The 20,908-nt window shown below is 41.3% G+C and overlaps 1 protein-coding gene across 1 annotated transcript in view; it reads right to left on the minus strand.

Annotated features, from left to right (window-relative positions):
* Positions 1-1,543: 1,543 nt before the first annotated feature.
* SERAC1 (serine active site containing 1) overlaps positions 1,544-20,908 on the minus strand; it is a 55,914-nt gene continuing 36,549 nt past the window's right edge. Inside the window, exons 11-18 of the mRNA XM_055433080.2 lie at positions 19,656-19,818; positions 13,207-13,357; positions 11,832-11,973; positions 10,724-10,818; positions 9,097-9,194; positions 7,721-7,903; positions 6,214-6,357; positions 1,544-4,596 (exon numbers count right to left, since the gene is read on the minus strand). Of these exons, the coding sequence (XP_055289055.1) occupies positions 4,460-4,596; positions 6,214-6,357; positions 7,721-7,903; positions 9,097-9,194; positions 10,724-10,818; positions 11,832-11,973; positions 13,207-13,357; positions 19,656-19,818 (1,113 nt within the window). The 3' untranslated portion in view covers positions 1,544-4,459. The remainder of the gene's footprint in view (positions 4,597-6,213; positions 6,358-7,720; positions 7,904-9,096; positions 9,195-10,723; positions 10,819-11,831; positions 11,974-13,206; positions 13,358-19,655; positions 19,819-20,908) is intronic.

The raw sequence follows: 20,908 nt of genomic DNA on the forward strand, positions 1-20,908 counted from the left end.
CCCATGCTATCGTCCAGTTGCTCAGTTGTGTCTGACTCTTTGTGACCCCATGAACTGCAGAACGCCAGGCTTCCCCATCCATCACCATCTCCTGGAGCTTGCTCAGACTCATGTCCATTGAGTCGGTCATGCTATCCAACCATCTCATCCTCTGTCGTCCCCTTCTCCTCCTGCCTTCAATCTTTCCAAGCATCAGGGTCTTTTCCAATGAGTGGACTCTTAGCATCAGGTGGCCAAAGTATTGGAACTTACTAGTCCCATGAGCGGAGAAGACAATGGCAAGCCACTCCAGTACTCTTGCCTAGAAAATCCCATGGATGGAGGAGCCTGGTAGGCTGAAGTCCCTGGGGTCGCTAACGGTCGGACACGACTGAGCGACTTCACTTTCACTTTTCACTTTCACACGTTGGAGAAGGAAATGGCAACCCACTCCAGTGTTCTTGCCTGGAGAATCCCAGGGACAGGGGGAGCCTGGTGGGCTTCCATCTATGGGGTCACACAGAGTCAGACACGACTGAAGTGACTTAGCAGCAGCAGCAGCAGTCCCATGAGGGCTTCAGAAAACAAAGCCTGGTGGATTCTTCCTGCCCCATCACCCACATTTGCATGTCCGATTATAGATGTTTCCAACCTCAAGGTTTATTCCTTAACTTTGCTCAAGGGCGCCTTCCTCTTTTCTTCTAAAAATAGAGAACTGTTATCACAATTCTCAAGACTGTATTAATCTCGAGGTCACCCTTCTTCCCTAATATCACTTATTTTTTCCTAGCTACCAAAGTTAATGACAGCTTTTAGTCCTTTCATTTTTTTTAGTTGCTGCTGAATTATTTTCTACTTTTCCTTTTTTCTTCCCCCTCCTTTTAATAGGCTACTGAGGGAGAGAAATTCTAAGATCAGCTTGGAAGTCCTAGCCTACCCACTACTGTCATGTTTTGTCAGTTTTTAATGTTTTAAACATTCTATGAAAACACTGCAATGCACATGCATAGGTTTAAAAAAAAAAAACAGGGCTTAACCTTGTTCTCACTAGCTCTGAGACTTTGGGCCAGTTTTATGACTATTTTAATGCTGAGTTTCCCTCTCTCTAAAATATGACTAAATAAAGCTACCTTGTATTCTTATATAAGGGGCTTCCCAAGTGGCTCAGTGGTATAGAATCTGCCTGCCAATAAAGGAGATGCAGGTTCAATCCCTGGGTCAGGAAGATCCCCTAGAGACGGGAATGGCTACCTACTCCAGTATTCTTGCTTGAGAAATCCCATGGACAGAGAAGTCTGGCAGGCTACAGTCCATGAGGTCACAGAGTCGGACACAACTGAGCACACATTCTTATATAAAGCAACGAGTATTCAAAACGTGTTCACTGAATTACAGTTCTATTTCCTCGGTAGGATGAGGAACCAATTAGGCCAAATGCGAAAATCAGAATCAGAGACTGGGCAATAGAAATGGAAAAGGATTTGGGGACCTTTGGAAGAGAGAGGACAGCATCTGATAGTAATCCTGTGTGGGGAGAAGTCAACTGAAAAAGGTCCCGCTTGAATGAAAAGTAGTGAACTTTCTGAAACAGAAACAGGAGAGATGGACTCGATGGAGAACAAACACTGAAATTCTTAGGAGCTTTCAAAGTGTTAATTTTTTAATTAAAAGTTAACTTATTGAACATGTCTTTTTCATGGACATAATTTTTATACCAAATGTTAATAAAAACCAAACCAAACATTAACATATTAAATACTACAAAGATGTGAAAATTCTGGAGGGTATGCCTAAAACTCAAATTTTAGGAATTAGAAGTAATTTGAGGGGCATCGTAAATTATGAACCAAGGTCAAGAGATACGTTACTGTATTACCACGTCGCCTTTCTCAACAGGAAGTCTGCTAGCACCCAACACCACGGGCATGCCCACTGAGCTGAGGGCCACGTCCTCCACTATATTCCGGCTGTTGGTGTAACCTTGGGTGAATGGTTGTGCCAGCGTTGAGAAAGGTATCCTAATGCTCCATGATTAGTCTCTTTCTGTGGTGACATTTACCCACTGGAGTAAAGGGGGACTCAGTGCCCTCGACTTTTAGGGTTGACAGTGAAACCAGAAAGAAGTGAAGGGGTTATAGATGAGAATAACTAGTTTGTCATTGCCATCTGGATTGTATTTACAGCTTGCTTTCAGTAGTCTGCTCTCTCACACACCTGTATTCTGTTTATTTCCTTCTGGATAAGTCATTTCAAGTGACTTTTCACATGAGGGAAGGGTTATAGAAAACGTCATCTGAAATCCTCTTCCAGAAAGGGTGTTTAAACCAGGCTGATTGAACTAGAACCATTTTATGGACGGTCTAAGTTTAAAACTGTTTCAAACGTGTATGTTTTCCTACGTTGTGTTCTTAAAAGTTTTTCAGGTGATGATTATTTAGAAAATATTATTGACTTAAATCTCACAAGACTGAAGTAAATCTGTGTATATCATATCCACTTCATAAAAAGAATAAACAGAAATGGTGGCTTGCCTGAGAAACTATAGTAATTCAGAAGTACACTGGATCTCTCTCCTAGACCTTATTTTTAAAGCACAGCTATAATAGCTATATCGAGATTTTATGAAGTGGAATAGTTAATGAACAGATGTTCCAACCATGGTTTATCTGCCATGGTTCAGGGAAAACAGGAAAAAAAAAAGAACCAAACATACCTACGCCTCTACCCTGTGACCCCATTGGCTCATTTATTGCTGACAGCTAACCAGCACATTCTCTGTAGCAAGATAAGAAGAAGTCAAGTCACTGGTTAGGTTGTTGCATAATTAAACAATTAGATGTTGTTAGGGTTTATGGGTGACCCCTGTCTACCTTCAGATGCTGTACTTGTTTTAGCTTTTGACTATCCCATTCTACAAATGGCCATCATTTTCAAAATGGTAAACATAAGCTTAAATGACTTAGCAATTCCACTCCTAGTATATACCCAGGAGAATGTAAAACATCTCCACAAAAAAACTTGTACATGAATGTTCACAGCAGCATTATTCATAATAGCCCCAACATGGAAAGGACCTAAATGTCCATCAACTGATGAACGGGTAAACAAATGTGGTACATCCATGCAAAAGAATATTATTTGCCATAAAATAACAACAAAGTACTACATATATGCATGTTATATCATGGATGAGACTTGAAAGCATTATGCTCAAAGAAAGAATCTAGGGACTCCCACAGTAGTCCAGTGGCTAAGACACTGTGCTCCCACTGCAGGGGGCCCAGGTTCGATCCCTAGTCAGGGATCTAGATCCCACGTCTCAACTGAAGATGCTAGTAAAACAAATAAAAAAAAAATGTTAAAAAGAAAGAAGCTAGACATAGATGGCCACATAAGATTCCACTGTAAGATTCCAATTTATATGAAATGTCCACAATAGACAAATCCATAGAGACCAAAAGATCAGTGTTTATCAGGGCTTGGGGGGAGAGCAGAGAAAGAGCGGTTGCTGGTGAGTATGGCGTTATTTGGGGGGATGATAAAACGTTCTGAAATTATATAGTGGTCATGGTCGCACAACTGTAACTACTCCAAAAATCCATGAGCTATACATTTAAAACAGTGAATTTTATGGTATGTGAATTATTTTTCAATTATTTTTCAAGACGTCATCAATATTATTTCCTATTTCTCACATGCTGGGAGACAATTAACACCACTTCCTAAAATGAATCTGAGAATCTTGATACTAACTATTGCTAATATGTGTATTTTATTTCACACTCTGATCAATAATGGATTTATTCTTACCTGAGAAAAATTTATAGGGAGCTACAGTCTGGAAGGAATTATTATAGGCTAGAACTCTTTGAAAAAGAAAAATACTTGTTCTCAGCAATATGAGAATCAAAACTTACCAGGAACTGACCCATGGATGACAAGAGGTAAAACAAAGCCAACATGTTAGACAAAGGTTTACAATGACAAAGTTTTAAAAATTTACAGCACATGGAAACCCAGACCCAAAACAGAGTCTTGAAGGTTCTAGTTCCTTCTCGCTCCACTGTCGGTTCCCTCCGAGAGGCATTTCTGTGGTGAGCTGGCGATGGCTCTCCCTGCAGTCATCCGTGCTGCTGCCAGCGTGAGCCGGGGATGGCCATGGGGGCAAAAGTCACAGGTCACAGCCCTGTAGCCATAGCAGCTTGCTCCCTGTCACCAGGGACAACGCTGCACAAAATAAACTGGCGCACAGGAAGTTGTTTTTTTTTTTTTTAACTCAAAACAGTCCAGTCTAGCCCTCCCTTCATTCTTGACTGCCACTTTTATGTTTGTGTTTTACAGAACAGTAGTCTGTTGCTTGTGATGCACTCCAGGCCATCTGGATGCCACAATGACTATGTCTGCACGATTGCGTAGAGCTTAAAAAAGGGAACACATTCCTTGCACTGTGTTCACGTATGAAAAGGGAAGAAGACGGCTGTCAGTTTTCCAGGTCTTTGGCTAAAGCGTCACGGATGAATTGTAAGGTACGCTGGTACAAAAAAGTGTCCTTTCTCTTTGGCTTACAAATGTTCAGATGGTTAACATCCACAGGAATTAGATCTCCAAGGCCTAAATCTAAAGAAAACAGAAATGTCAATAAAGTCTAGGTAAAAATATAAGCTGCCCCCTGTCAACAGAAAAAGAGACCAGATCGGTAGATGTAAATGTCAAGTTGGTTGTGACAGAGATCTCTAAAAGGAACTTAAAGTTTGACTCTAGCTAAACTATATGTGCCTAATCATGAAAGGATGGAGTCTCAGGAGGTGCCATTATAATTCCATGCTTTTCTCATAAATTCTGCATATGTGTGCATTGCCTACTTCCTGATCTAATAGTGAACTGTGCCTGAGCACTGTCATCTTCAAAACCTTTATACACTGCAGGCTATTACTAAGTTATCCCACACTTCTATGAACCACTTCTTTTTCTAGTGTTAATATGAGAGACTCGATAGTGAGCCCCCTTGCCCTGATGAAAAGAATGGGAACGTCTCACACAGAATCCTTTCTACACCCAAACCCTCCATGCTCACTCTACCAGAGAAGGAGATGATGTGGTGCTTGGGGGACCTGGGTGAGTTTTGGATATTTCAGCCTGGCCAAGCCCACCGAGATGGGAGCGCCAGGGGGTACTAGTGAGGCCAGCCTGGTGAGAAAGTGCAGGTGGAGGTTATGAAGAAAGACAGGTCACTTGGTGACACGGAAGAAGGAGTGGACAGAATTACAGCAAGGCTATGTCACTGCCAGCAGCTGGTCCACCATACCAATTCTGCTTTAAGCTTCCAAAGTCATCATAAGAGACCAGAAAAAAAGCCACTGTTCTTTGAACTCTTCAGGTTCTTCGACTACCAAACAGCAACCCTTCACCTCATGGCATATTACTTTAAGGTAAAGTCTCTTCAGGTTCCACTACAGGGCATCAAGTCTTTTTCATTTTATTTAGATAATAACTAATGCAGCAGGACAGAAGGCCCATCAGCAGGCGCTCTGGATACGCTCCACGCCTGGCTGCCCGGAGCCCCCAGTGCCACCAGGACAGCACTTGACTCAGCCTCTGAGGCGATCAGAAAAGAGTCTGATGAGCAAACTCAAGAGTTAGCCAGATAAGGGGAAAGCATTTCAGGGAGTGGAGTGTCCACGCTGTTTACTATGCACAGAGGAACAGAGGAGGCTGCAAGAACTGAGATTTGAGCCCTGCCTGCAAGGAGCCTGCACTGGCTACAGGAGTGGGTACTGGCCAGGTCCCTCATCCCAGGAGCAGGAAGAGACTTAACACTAGTTTTTTTCCTTCCAAATCTTTGTTGCTTGAATATTCCCCATGTACCCTCCATTTATTTACTAAACATCCACGCCTTTAGTAGATTTAAAGGTTCCTGAAGGTGGATATTACTCTGTTAAATGAAATACTCCTTTTAATTGGGCTGATAGAAAAGTTCTGGATTCTCACCTGAAGGCAGCAGCTTTCAGTGCGGAAGCTAACAGTGCTGTCTAATCAGTTAGATCAAAGTGGGGCAGGAAACGCCAAGGTTAAATGTTTGCCGAGAAATTTTAATCTGTGGCTTAACAGAGTAACAGAATCTAAATCTTCATAAAGCCGTCTTCTAAGACTGAGAAACTGAATCTAAAAGCTGACGTTTATGATGACCACCTACCATTGAATCTAAGGTCAAACAAGGTTCAAAAGAGTGAATACCTGCTGATTCCAGGGGCACCACGTGGAGTTTAATCATGCTACCAATGTAGGTTGGTAGTGTTTCTACAAAACTCAGCACCTGGAAGTTTTTGTCTTTTGCAAACTCCAGAAAGTCATCCTGTAGTGTTTTAAGGGCGGGAGAATCTGTAGAATTATAGAGAACAAGAATGTGACAAGTCCTGTGTATCTGGTTCATAATAAAATGCAGCAACCTTGCAAATTTGGGGAGGAAATTAGGGTTCTGATTCAAGATACTGGCTTATTTTCTTTACTTCCTAAGAAGCCGTGAAGATAAGAGTAAAGGGCTAAAACCACTTGAGAACTGAGGAGCCGGTAGCAGCGGCAGAAGTTTCTCACGTTACTGGCTAACAGGAAGTAGTGCCCAGGGCAGTGTAGTATGTGGGACTGAGGGTCCCGCAGTGTGCTGGCTGACACGCCCGCGTGCATCCTGAAACACCTCTCACCAGCAGAGCCTGTGTGCAATCACAGAGCACCTGTCCCTGTCTGTCCCCCATCCTCAGATATGAAAGGGCAACCAAAAGGCGCCAGGTCACAGAGGAAAGCCTGCCACCTGAGAGAGACCCAGTGAACAAAGAGAAAACCTGAGCATAGGAGACAGGTTAAAAAAAAAACCCTCTAGTATCTTTAGAATGATTTCAAAAGAAAATGGATCACAGAAGAAAGAGCTGCTAGAAAATAAAATCTGATTGCAAAAAAATAAAATTCACCAGAAGGTTTCAAGGTAAAGTCCAATAACTCTCCATAAAGCAGAAAAAAGAACATCTAAGCAAAAGGACAATGGCATATTAAGGCTCAATCCAGGGGTCCCAAAATTCTGATTAGCAGGTGTTCCAGAGAGAGAGAAGATGCTCATTAACCCAAAATAAATATAGTGCTTTATAGTTAATATGGTGAATATCTTTAAAGCTCATGTATATTTTAATAGTTGATTTTCCAAACCTGTGGGAAAAAACAGTTCATTGGTAATTTGGTATAATACTTAAAGCAGAACATTATATATCTTTTAAGATTGTAAATATTTAAGACAGCATTAAAGTTGCTGTATTTCTTGAGAAAATAATGTGTGCTAAAAAAAATGTGCTAAGTCGCTTTAGTGGTATCTGACTCCTTGAGACCCTAATGATCACAGTCCTTCAGGCTCCTCTCCGTGGGATTCTCCAGGCAAGAACACTGGAGTGGGTTGTCGCCTCCTTCTCTAGGGGATCTTTCTGACGCAGGGACAGAACCCGTGGTTCTTCTGTCTCCTGCACTGGCAGGTGGGTTCTTTACTACTAGCACCGCCTGAGAAAATAATGGCTAAGAAGAAAAAGGGGCGGTATCAAAGAAAAATTGATCCCAAACGAAAAGTTTGCCGTGACAGTCTAAAGACAGTTAATATGGAGACAGTAAAATGAGGCAATACGGTCAAGTTAGAAACTGTCTTCCTCCTTCTCCTGATTACCTGGTGTTAATACAATGCCAATTTCCTTTCGAAAGAATGAATTACCTTTGCTGAGTTCTTTGACTTCCAAAGAGGGAAAGAGAAGATAGCGAATATTAACAGAGTATTCAGCCAGATGGGATCCATGATGAGGGACGCTATAAAAAATTATTCCTCTGGTATTGTTTATAATAGTACTCATTTCTGGCTTCTTCGAGGCTTCCAACAGCATCTTTTTGACAAGAAGACCTAGTCACAGAGAAGGAAAAAATAATGTGTAAGCTAGTTTCCTTCACTTCATTGTTTTTTTTTAAAAACGGCAAACAAGAATACAGAAAGAGATGCTTTCTTTAAAAAAAGTTGGAACAATTATTCTCTGTAGTCCAACAAACAAGGCCTTAAAATATTAACACTTAGTCATGCTCCTAAGCCTCTAAAATAGGTAGCACAAGGCTGCAAACAGGTGAGATTCTAGAAACTGTTTGTAAGGCAGCTTTTACTTCACAGGATGCCCTCTCCCAGAGAAGGTCAGGCATTGCACGTTGAGTGCCCATCGAGGAGGTAAGTATGCACAGCCAGCCCCCGCTCCAACCCACAGTAGCCCACTAACCACCACTCCATTAAGACAGCACTAATATTAAAAAACAAAGATGCTGTGGAAGAGTGCACCTAGGAATGCACCTTCTCTTCTGTCTGCAGCCTGGACTCGCAGCTGACAGGGAAACCCAAGGTAACATGGATGATAACAGTGGGCCTCTGAGAAAGTGTTGCATCCACCTTTCGGCCCAAAGCCCAGACGCAGAACCAGCAACCCTGAGCATTTCATCAGATAAACTAGGCCAGGAGCTGCACAAAGGCCCTCTGTGAGGTGGACAGTGAAGATTTAAAACTGGATTGGGGAGAGAGGGTTGGGAGAAACAGGAGATGTGGCTAGCAAGCAAGCATAAGGGCCAAAGAGCTGACCCCTGCGATCACACCGCCATCGTGGGCTCCGGCCAGGGGAAAGCAGGTTGGAAGGGGGCTGGGGCTGGGCACCGGAGCAACAATGGACTCTCAACGATGGCTGAGAAGCAGGGAAGAAAGGGGGGCCCTGGGGCCAGCTATGCGTGCTGAGCGATATTTACAAGTCGGGCTTGTGCATGCCCCGGACAGCGTCTGACAATTACTCATTATCACACTGCTGCCTCATGAAAGCATTAAGTGGCAAACTCGTTTGCTTCTTTTCATTTTCTCATTTTCTTTTTATATGATCTGTTACTAGTCGTCCCTTTCTAGAAAAACAAATAGCATGGAAGGAGAGTGGTCATTTTAAACCTCCGAGCTATCGCCAGAAACATTAATTCAGGGGGAAAGGGGCTACCATTACACAGCCGCAGACTCTTCGCTTAGCCCGATGGCTGACAAGTCACAGCGCTGGCTTGGCAGCAGCGAAACACACTTACCTCCCATGCTGTGTGACACCCATACCACTGGCCTGTCCCCAACACCAGCAGCTCTGAGCTTCCTCAGCAGTTCGTTGCTCCTGAATGCGATGGACTTTCTGAACAAAATGAGAACAGCCCGCATGACAGGACGCTGTCACTCCCCGCCACCCCCAAATTCTGCTGTCGACTTCTTAAAGCAAGATCTGTTGTTCACTGGACCAATTCTATAGGCTCCGTTTCGGAGTCAGGACTGCCTCCATTCTCTCGGAGTGATTCCTGCAGTTGCTTATTCCCCATTTCTAACTTAGTCTCGCTGGCATAAGTGGAAATCTTTACTAAACAAGCACTGTTTAGGCATCTAACATGTATCTGGCAATTTTCACGGGTCAAACTGCCCCCCACCCCACTTAGACTGTGCGTCCCCCTCTCGGTATGTGGACTCACTGGAGACCACGCAGTCCCTTGCAAGTTCACCTGTGGAGGCAGCTCTCATTGCTGTTTAGTTCTACTTGTATTTACGTTTACAAACACTAAGCTTCCATCATTTTGGTTATATTCCTTAGAAACAGCACAAAGCTAATCAGAATCGAAGCATTCAAATACATATTTTCAAACTAGAAGGGAACTTTAAAGCTGTCTGGTCTAGTAGTTTTAAACTGTGTATCTGGAGAATCCTTTCTTTAAGTAAAGGCTTATGAGCACTTGTCCGAATTAAGTAGGGAGGGAGCCCACTGACCCCTAGGCACCATTCCTCCAGCACCTGGGTGGGGATCATTCAGAGATAACAGTTTGAGAACATTGATCAGACCAACGCCCTCCATTTGCAGATCAAACTTCCCAGACCAGTGAAATGACCTAAAGTGGCTGGTGAGTCAAAGGCAGAATTGGTTACAGTGTGGGTCCTGACGCCTGGAAGTCACGCGCTGTCTCCTGTACCTACAATTGGCACGTACAATGTAAAGGGACAGAAGGACCCTACACAGCTCGGCACCTCTCTTGGCTCCCTTTAGGAGGTGTGCTCGGGAACACAAAAGCTAAAAGCCTTGTGTTTACTTCCAGGATGTAAGGAGACTGTGCTCCGAATCCGTGGTCCTTACTCAGTTCAGTTCAGTCGCGTCCAACTCTTTGCGACCCCATGGACTGCAGCACGCCAGGCTTCCCTGTCCATCACCAACTCCCAGAGCTTACTCAAACTTATGTCCATTGAGTTGGTGATGCCATCCAACCATCTCATCCTCTGTTGTCCCCTTCTCTTCCCACCTTCAATCTTTCCCAGCATCAGAGTCTTTTCCAATGAGTCAGTTCTTCGTGTCAGGTGGCCAAAGTATTGGAGTTTCAGCTTCAGCATCAGTCCTCCCAATGAATATTCAGGACTGATTTCCTTTAGGATGGACTGGTTGGATCTCCTTGCTGTCCAAGGGACTCTCAAGAGTGGTCCTTATATTATGAGAAGAGTTTTAAGTGAACCATGTTAGGAACCCAACAGTAATACTCTAAGCCTTTGGTAGTTTCATTACTTACAGCTAACTCTCTCTAGAAGGAAGAGGGAAAAGGTTAAGAAGAAACTCCTGGTTGTGACATCAAAGACAAAACTCCCCTCCCTCCTGGAGGGCCACCTGTGGCCTGGCCCCTTCCCCTCTGTTACCTTTCTGTAGGGCACCTGGCTCTCCAGTCACTGAGGCTGGTGTCATACTCCACAGATATTATTCGGAGAGCAGGACAGTCTCTTGCTAACCACGACTATGTAAAATAAAAGGTACAAAAAGAAAAATATTAATTTCCACTGTCCCACTTACTTCTTAGCAACTGAAATTCGTAACTAAAGGACCCTTGTAATATTGACAGCTAGTAAAAGATTGCACTGGAGTCAAGTGTAAAGATGATCAGAAAAATAATTGCAGCATTTTATCTTTATATCACTGCTCACAAGGTGATATCAGTATTTATAACATAAGGACTATGTAGGTATTAAGAGTATGCTCAATTTTAATCTGCTATAGACAAAAGCGGGCCTGTTTCTGGAGTCTAGATCAAACTGGCTTTTTGAAAGCATTTAATAGACAGCTATGATCTCAGGACAGACAGAACAGAGTGACAGAGGTTAGAGATCTGATCTGAGAACTCAGAGATACTGATTAGAGTCACGGTTCTGTCTCCATGAACCCAAGGTTTATCATCCTCTCCATGTTCCAGTGTCACCAGAGAGAGGGTGCCAACTATTCTCTCTGCTGATAAGCCCCCGTGAAGGTGAATAAGCACCAGTGGGACAAAGCCCCATAAACTATACATATTTACAGCGTCGGTTTTCACTGAGCTTTAGATAAATTTCATTCAGTAAATTCATCACAGTGTTTAGGCTCTTTAGGAGAAATAATATCAAAGAAATCCAAAGCAGAATTACTTCTTCAAAGTCTATTATAATTATTAAAATCACAGAACTAGTCAACTGTCATTAATATATTATGTACTGAATTATATTTTTAGTGCGAGTGAACTATTACTGGCCCTTACCCCTGTTTTTTTTCACTTAATACACTTTGTGCTATAGCATGTACCCAACATTATACAACAGAGTGACAAGCCCAGCTGTTCATGTAACATACTGTAGTGTTTCTAAGGGAAAGAAAAACTGCATGGGAAAAAAATCCCAGTAGAAGGAGAAAAACAAGTAAGTCACAATGAGGACCCAAAGGCTGGTGGCACAGCCGTGTGTCAGGATATGGGTGGCCCGCCGGAGGCAGCTGCTTCCTTACCTTGGGCCAACACGTTGTATACTTGGTTTCATCTTCTGAGACCTTTTCAGTTAAATCCTGATCATTGTCCTGCTGGCGCCAGGTTTTGAATGCTGCTCCCATAAGGCCATGTATAAAAAGGACATCCGCTTTAATGGGCTGACTAATGCGGGGAGAGAGTTTTGAAAAAAAGCAGAAAAAAATGCGTTATTACTTCGATAGGAATCTACACAGCACTCTCTGGATGCTGCTTAGCAGGTTTATATGACACCAAATCAGCTTAATTAAGACAAGCTTTATAAGCACAGGTTGGTTGAGGAACCCTAAAAGAGTTTTGGCAGACATATGGCACATGCTCACTGCTGTCTCTATAAGGATGGAGACACAGCTGGCCAGGCAGACCAACCAAAATCAACTGTAATGCACTTAGAGATCAATGAAGTGACATGTCATAAGATTACCCTCCAGAGAATTCCATGAGAATATTACACAAATCAATAAAAATATTTAAGATATTAAATAATATGCTAATGTAGTTTCAAACTCAGTGTGCATGAAAGAGATTCTTTTCATCAAGGAAAGTGATATATATCAGAAACAGAGCCAATGAGATTTTAAAGTAACCTATTCTCTCTTTGTATATGACATTTTAAAAATTACAATATCATATTACTTGCAAGCTATTTATAATACACACACAATTATGCCACACACATAAAATACATTACCATATTACATTATTTACAAATGAGAATTAACCAGGCCATCTATTTTTCAAGTTGAAAAGAAGTTCTTGCTATTTTCTGAGGTATTATTTTTAAAGTGCCTGACAAAAATCCAAGATATGTGTAATTTTTTTTGTTGTGGTCCTTTTTATATTTATTCTTAGCAATGATACAGCTGGAAATTGTGGCCAGAAATAACATTAGGAAGGAGCAGGAGTCAAATGCATTATTACAGCTCATTCTGTCAGGTACAGGCCTTCATACTTTGCCTAAGCTTTCTCTAGTCCCTTGAGTTCTAGGCCCAGGCTCATTTGGTGCCTGCATATAATAATGTCCTAGTCCCTCTCCAGATCAGCCTCTACAACCGTAATCAGTCAAAAATGTACATCTACATGAAAAAGTGTAATGTAACAAAGACGAAATAGGCATCACAAAGTTTAAGTGAGACTCGTTATAAAAGGTGAATTCAGTCTTCCTAAAGGTAAGCCCTTAGTAGAAAATAACCCTGGTAACTTATCTGGTTCCCATTCTCTGGTGACTGCAGACTGGATGAATGAGCTGTCTGGCGTATCGTACAGGATTTCACGGGTCTAAATCGTGCAGCAGCAGTCAGAACGGTGAGCGCTCCAGGCCCCACGTGCCCTGTGCACGCAGCGGCGCGGGCCCCTCACCTGGTGCGGTGCTGCGGGTGCAGCACGTACACGCCGTCCTGGTACTTGTCTGGCACAGTCTCGCGGTCTAGGTTAGCCAGTGTCCTGGCGGCATGCGAGGCCTCCATGATGTGTTGAGACTTGATCGCTTCTGCCAGTATGGAAACCCAGCCTGGTGAAGAGAACAGACTCCCTAAAGACCAGCCCCCATCGCTCTCTGACTGTCGACAGGTTTCAGGCTAAAAAGGGTGGTAGGAGGCAAACCTCTGCACCTGTCTGCGAGGAAAAGCCCGACCACCCCAATTCCATTCTTCCCCAAGGCCCTCTGGGTCCCACAACATAATGCCATGATGTCCCCAGCCATCTGTTTTCCTTTAGAAAATGTAACAAAAGTTGTAATTACTAGGGATGAGGTCATAAACAGTAAGAAAAGGTCCTATTTTGCTTTAGCAATGATTATTAAATTCAGTGAGTTAATACTAGTTATTTCATTCTGATTGGCAGTCAGATTAGTAGGCCTTAATATCCATGAGGAAGTTGTTTCTTAATTATGAACTTGTTAAGACCTGAGGTTCAGAGGAAAAAATATATATTTTTAATTGAAGTATAGTTGATTTACAGTGTTGTGTTAATTTCTGTGTACAGCAAAGTAACCCAGTTATACCTGTATCTATATATTCTTTTTTATATTCTCTTCCTTTATTGTTTAATCTCTGGATACTGAGTACAGTTCCCTATGCAATACAGCAGAACCTTGTTTTTTATCCAGTATCTATATAACACTTTGGAAAAACTTTCTTAAAGGGAGACAAAGAAATACTTTCTGCAGTACCACTGCATTTCTTTTTGATGTTTTTGTTGTTTAAAAGTGTACTGCTTTATGTACATAAAGGTGTATGAAAGTTTATGCATGCGTGCCCACATCACACACACAATGGTCTAGAAAGAGGCACCAAACTAACAAATAGTCACTACCTCTTAGGAGGGGAGGCAGTTGGGATTGGGGTGGGCTCTGTATAAAGGTGGGTTTAATTTTTTACCGTATCTGTGTTCTCCGAAATATTTACAATGAAAGTCTGCTCATGTATTATTTAATTTAAAAGAAAACAAAACATGGGCTTTGAGGTCAGAGAGACTTGGGCATCAAATTTCTGTGCCCTGCTTACTTGCTATGGAGCCTCAGTCAAGTTACTTGGCTCCTTTGACCCAAAGGAAGGTTCTAATAAGTTGATCTATATAAAAACTGCCATTACCAAGCCCAGCAGGTGCTCAGTAGACAGCAGCTTGTCCTCATGTCCTCCTCCCACTTCCTGTGGCAAAGTGTTGAGAGTCACTGTGATGATAGGAGGCCATTATTTAATAATCCAGAAGACATTTCAGACCCGACAGTTTTTTTTTAACAATATTCTAATTTTAAAGAAAACCCCTCTTCAAAATCTGTTGTAGAATGCTTTATAATAAATAATGTTTTAAAATTCTGCCTGGAGAGATATACAAGTTTGTTACTGGTATGTACAAAAATATGGCTTCATTTTTAATGGAGTCACAAGAAAGATAACACGAGAGACAGCATGGCATAAGCCATTTCTACAGCATTTTTCAGTTGACAAAATAGTTAAACAATGCCTGAGATGTTTCACCTTTATAAACCATCAAATGCTCTTTGGGAAACTGGTGTCTTCCTTAAATATTTACTGTTTTTTAATTATATAACCTCTGAATATATTTTAATTGTAAAAATAAACAAAAACAGCATTTAAAAATGAACATCCCACTTTAGCATTCCCATCATTTCCCAATTCCCATTTATATCCTCAGAAGTAACCGAAGTTAAACGTCTGGTAGATACCCTTCCAAACCTTTTTAAAAATTCAACTACATACCTATAATTGATACATATATACTGTAGCTCCATATACTTTTATTTTTGCTAAATGGAATTATACTGTTCCTACTGTCCAGTGACTTGATTTTATACTTTAGCCATATACACAGATCAAATGCCAATAATGAAATTGAGTCAGTAATAATAGCAATAATAATAAACTCCCAACAAACAAAAGTCCAGGACAAGATGGCTTCACAGGCGAACTCTACCAAACATTTAGAGAAGAGTTAACACCTATCCTTCTCAATCTATTCCAAAATATTGCAGAGAAGGGAATGCTTCTGAACTCATGCTACGAGACCAGCATCGTCCTAATACCAAAACCAGGCAAATATAACACAAAAAATAAAATCACAGACCAATATCGCTGATGAACATAGAAGCAAAAATTCTCAACGATACATTAGTAAGCTGAATTCAATGTACATTACAAGGATCATACTCCATGACTGAGTGTGATTTACCCCAGAGGTGCAAAGGTGGTTCTATACCTGTAAATTCATCAGGGTGACACACCACATTAACAAATTAAAAATTGTGAATTACTATGTTGTATACCTGAAACTTATGTAACATTGTACATCAACTATATCTCAATAAAAGTACATTAAAAAACAGAAAGGGAACACACAGAGAAGACAAATTTTGGAAAGATATGGACAGAGCTTCAGTGACCTGTGGAACAGAATCAAGAAGTCTAATATACAGAATTGAGGTTTCAGGAGGAAAGAGAGAAAAAGGAACAGAAAAAAAATCTAACGAGACACTATAAAAGTTTCCAAATTTGATCAAAAACATCAGCTCACAGATACAGTCAGCCCAGTGAACACCAAGTAAGATAAACATAAAAACAGTCTAGATACTTCACAGTCAAACTGCTGAAAATCTTAAAAGAAGGCAGAGGAAAAAAAGACACATTTCATATAAGAGAACAAATGGACCTAAGAGACTTCTCATCAGACAATACACACACACACACCAGCATGGTGACAGGAGCCTGCTCTTGATGTCTTGGAAACATGCCCCCAAATTGCTGCTTTGTTATCAATAAAAGATTGATGTTCAAAAGAAAAAGGAGAATAGAATGATATTTTTTAAATGCGGACAGAAAAAAACCCCACATTATCAATAAAGTATTTTTTATCCATGGGGAATAACCCCTCCCTGGATAATAAAATCAAGACATTTTCAGAAAGTGAAAGGTGAGAGAATTTACTGCCAGCAGATTCAGGTCTTTAGGTTGAAGGGAAATGATATCAGATGCATATTTAGATAGAAAAGAAGGTAGAGTTCTGGATATAATATGTAAATAAAATTTGTTTTCTTATATTCTTTAAATATCACTTGACTATTCAAAGAAAAATAACCACAATATATTGTGATGTCTATGGCCCGTAACATACTATAGTCTCTAATTATGACAGCATCACAAATGGTGGCAGAGGACATAAAGTGAATTATACTGCTGTGAGACACTCACATTATATATGAAATGGTATAATATGAATTCAGAATAGACTGTGATAAGTTAAAGATACAGTCAATCAAAAAGTACACATTAAATACTGTAAAAGAGCTAAAGAGGAGAAAGAATAGAATATAAAAAAATACTCAAGTAACGCCAAAATAGTCAATAAAGGAGAAAAAAGAGACAAAAACCAGAAAGGGGGCAAACTGCAAGACAACAGACATACCCAAGCAGTATCAATAATTATATTAGAGGCAAACAGACAAAACACTCCGATTAAAGGGGATTATCAAGCTGATCTTTCTAAAGAAGATGCAAGTATGTGATGTCTGTGAAAGATGTACTTATTTTTAGGCACAGCAAAATAAAAGCAAAAGAGAAAAACACAAAAGACATGCAATGCAAACAGCAAGCATTAAAAAAAGGCAGTTGGCTATTTTAATACCTGATAAAGTGACGAGTTGACTCACTGGAAAAGACTCTGATGCTGGGAGGGATTGGGGGCGGGAGGAGAAGGGGACGACAGAGAATGAGATGGCTGGATGGCATCACCGACTCGACGGACATGAGTTTGAGTGAACTCCAGGAGTTGGTGATGGACAAGGAGGCCTGGCGTGCTATGATTCATGGGGTCACAAAGAGTCGGACACGACTGAGCGACTGAACTGAACTGAAAGTAGACTCCAAGAAAAGGAGTATTACCAGTGATAGAGAAATTACTTAATAAAAAAGGAACAATTCACCAGGAAGGAAAATCTGACAGAACTAAAGGGAGAAACAGACAAATTTACAATCACAGTTGAAGAATTTAACTTGTCTTGGTAATTGATAAAAACTAAACAAAAGATCTGGAGATTTGAATAATATAATCAAGCAACTTAGTTTTATTATTATGTATCAAAATGAAACACTTGACCCAACTACAGAATATTCATTCAAGTGCAAATAGATCATTCACCAAGATAGATCATAAAACAGGCCATCACATAAGTGTCAAATTACTAAAGATTAAAATCTTATAGGGTATATTCTTTGAATGCCTGGAATATTAAACTAGAAATAAGAGACACATGATATCTAAAGAGTCATTAATATTTGTAAATTATTCCAACACACTTTTAAGTAACCCATGAGACAAAGAAGAAATCATAAGGAGAATTAGAAAATATTTCAAACTGAATAATTATGAAAATACATACAAAATTTGAGGGACGCAGCTAAAGCAGCTCTGCTGCTAAGTCACTTCACTTGTGTCCGACTCTGTGTGACCCCATAGACGGCAGCCCACCAGGCTCCCCCGTCCCTGGGATTCTCCAGGCAAGAGTACTGGAGTGGCTTGCCATTGCCTTCTCCGTAGCTCTAAATACCTATATTAGAAAATAACTAATGATTAAATTAAAATAATTAATTTTAATCAGTTATTTAAAAATTAATAATTTAATTATTTTAAAACATGTCTTCAAATTCTTTTGACACTGCTCTCATCAAGAGGGGATGGGTCTAAACCCCTTATAAATCCTCTCCCTTCAAATATGAGTTAGCCTTAGTGACTAGCTTTTAATCAATAAATTTGGCAAAAATTACTTCCAGTGCTTGATTTTTTTGTAAAAGGCACAACAGCTTATTATATCTGGCTCTTTCTCGGAAAATTTGCCCTTGGAATCCAGCCACCATGCTTTAAGGAAGCCCAGGGTGGCTGTTGAATGCCCCTAGCCCTGGCTGAGCTCCCAACTGAGAGCCAGTACCAATTTACAAGTCGTATGAGTGAGCAATCTTCAAAGTGTAACCTCCATCCCATGGTTGAGCTGCCCAGCTGATGTAGCATAGAGCCCATAAAGACCCTCCCTACTGAATCTTGCTCGAATTTCAGATTCATGCACAAAAGATATGACTGACGTTCTAACCAGTGAGTTTGGGGTGGTTTGATACACAGCAATAGATAACTGAAACAAGAAAAAAGGTTAAAATCACTGATCTAAGTTCCCACCTTAAAAAAAGAAAAAGAGGAACACATAAAACCAATACTGTAAGTGGTCCTTTATAGGAAAGTCTGCTGATCCCTTTATCAGGCTTCAGTAAGTTAAAATTTTCTGCTTATCAAGACACTCTTAAAAATAAAATTAAAAAAAAAAACAGAGATACAAGAGAAAATATAAATTCATCGTTTCTACTAAATCTTGTTGAACACATGCATGCATATGTGCACATATTATGGATATTTGCACGTGTGTGTGTATACATTTATTTGTATACATCACCCTGCTTTTTCCACTGAAAGAGCCAAGAAGCAAAGACACCCCAGGAGCAATAGGCACATCTAGCTAGCACCCAACCTTGGTCTCTTAACAATCAGCCTCCACTAAAAGGAAACAGGAGTCTCTGAAGAAATAAGCCTGGAACATGTTGTTACACCAGCACGTAAGGCATGCCTCCCAAAATGAGATGGGTACATTAGAGGACACAGGAGCCAGCTGGCCGGGCTCCACTGACCAAAGCTGGGGCAATCTGGCATCAAACTACAAAGCACAGTGATAAACTGTAAACCATCAAAAATTAGGAATCCATGTGCCCATGCTGATAGGGAGGGAGGGAGGGAGAAGGAAAGGAGGGAGAAGGAAGAAAGGCAGGAGGCAGAGAAGGAAGGGTTCTTGCTTATAGCAGAATGCCAAATACTGAACTGTGAACGAGGCAGGGATACTGCAGCTGGAAAACCACCATCGTGCAGGCGTCATGATGCATCACGACCGAGAGCAGAGCAGGCGGGAAATTTCGTCCACAGCATCTCCCCACAGGTGGTTAATTAGTTACAGGCGGGGACATCACCTCTCTTTAGTCTTACTACGCCTCTTGGTTACCCAGATCATGTCAAAGATGGTCGTCATGGCTGAAACTGCTCTCCTGTGACTGTCTACACACTGATTAGCTTAGGTGTGGATTATCCACATGTCTCAAGCAATTCTTTGCCCCTACTAAAATGACATGCTCTAAGGACCCGAAACTAACCCAAAGCAAAGCCTTATGTCTGTTGAGAAATTAGCGTACCACACCTGAGGGGTAGAAGTGGGAGAAGAAGAGAGGGCTTGATTCCAAATACTCAGTATGTAAAGTTGTTACCTGAGCGAACTATAGTAGAATGAAGATGTTCATTCAAAGCCATATTTCCAAGGATACGCATTATATTTCTCTGTACTTTAGGACAGTCCTTGTGAAGTTGGTACAGCCTCTGCAGTAGTTGCAAGCCTCCATTTGCTTCAATTTTATCACAATGTGTGGGTATCTAGCACAATAAATTAATGAAAGCTCACTTTATGTTGCACAAGTTCACTAACCAGGTGACAGAGCATGCTGGTGGGCAGCCAGGTGGCTCCTGCTCAAGGAAGAGACCCAGGGAGACCCCCAAACTCTCAGCTCAACTCAGATATATCAGCCAACCCCCATCTGTGTGGGAAGTGCTTTAAAAATCACTGAAAAATGAAGGCCACTAGGAATTGTGACGTTTTTATTCTTAAAAGTCATTCTGCTTAGCTCTTGGTTGGATGGAACCGTGATGTCATTATTTCAGAATTGTTTCAATATATATGGATACTTTGATTGGTTTCAAACTACATTAAAGGGTCTTCTCCCCTTGAGAAACCTGCCACCTGATGCCAGGAAATAATCCCCTGTGTAAGTGGCAGATGTTGCTTCTGCCTATATGAACTCCCAGATACAGATCAGCAATATCTGTGACCCCACACAAGCCCACAGCTGGCGGGGGGGCGGTTCAGAGAGGGGTGCTCACCTCAAACTTAAGAGTTGGACATTTTTTTAAAAGAGAAAGATCAGGTAAAAACCAGAAAGAAAAGGGGATGCGCATTTTTAATGGAGAAAAGAGATCAAAGAAAGCCAAAGGAAATCTATGGATTAAGGTAAGACGACAGAACTGACCCATGACAGTCTGCCACGATCCCCAGGGTGGTCTTGCTCTTTTTCCCAGCACTTAATTTTAATCATTTATGTGACACCATGTCCTGTAGATGCAATGACTTTCCCTCTCCTTTAAACTCCTATTAAATTTCACCACATTTTAAATGCATTTAAAAGTATGCCTTTGGGACATGTATCAACTGAGCTATGTCACATGTTGAGAAGTTTCTGGAAAGGAAACTGTTGCGTTCCGTGTACTGGACGTACTACTGCAGATGCACCTGCTGCTTCAGACGCCAGTTGTAAGTCACAGAAAAGTCACGCTGCTTCTCCCACGTTCCCTTTTTAGCGTGTTACGACACTAATGGCTCTGTTTGGTGCTCAATTCCTGATTCCACCAGTGGGAGCTGAGATGCCCAGAGCACCGCGCTCTTGTGCCAGGTCTAACGGTTCCCAGTTAA

The sequence above is a fragment of the Moschus berezovskii genome, chromosome 10 (assembly GCF_049115385.1).
Source record: "Moschus berezovskii isolate FMDL1 chromosome 10, NW_MosBer_1.0, whole genome shotgun sequence".
Taxonomy (NCBI): Eukaryota; Metazoa; Chordata; class Mammalia; order Artiodactyla; family Moschidae; genus Moschus; species Moschus berezovskii.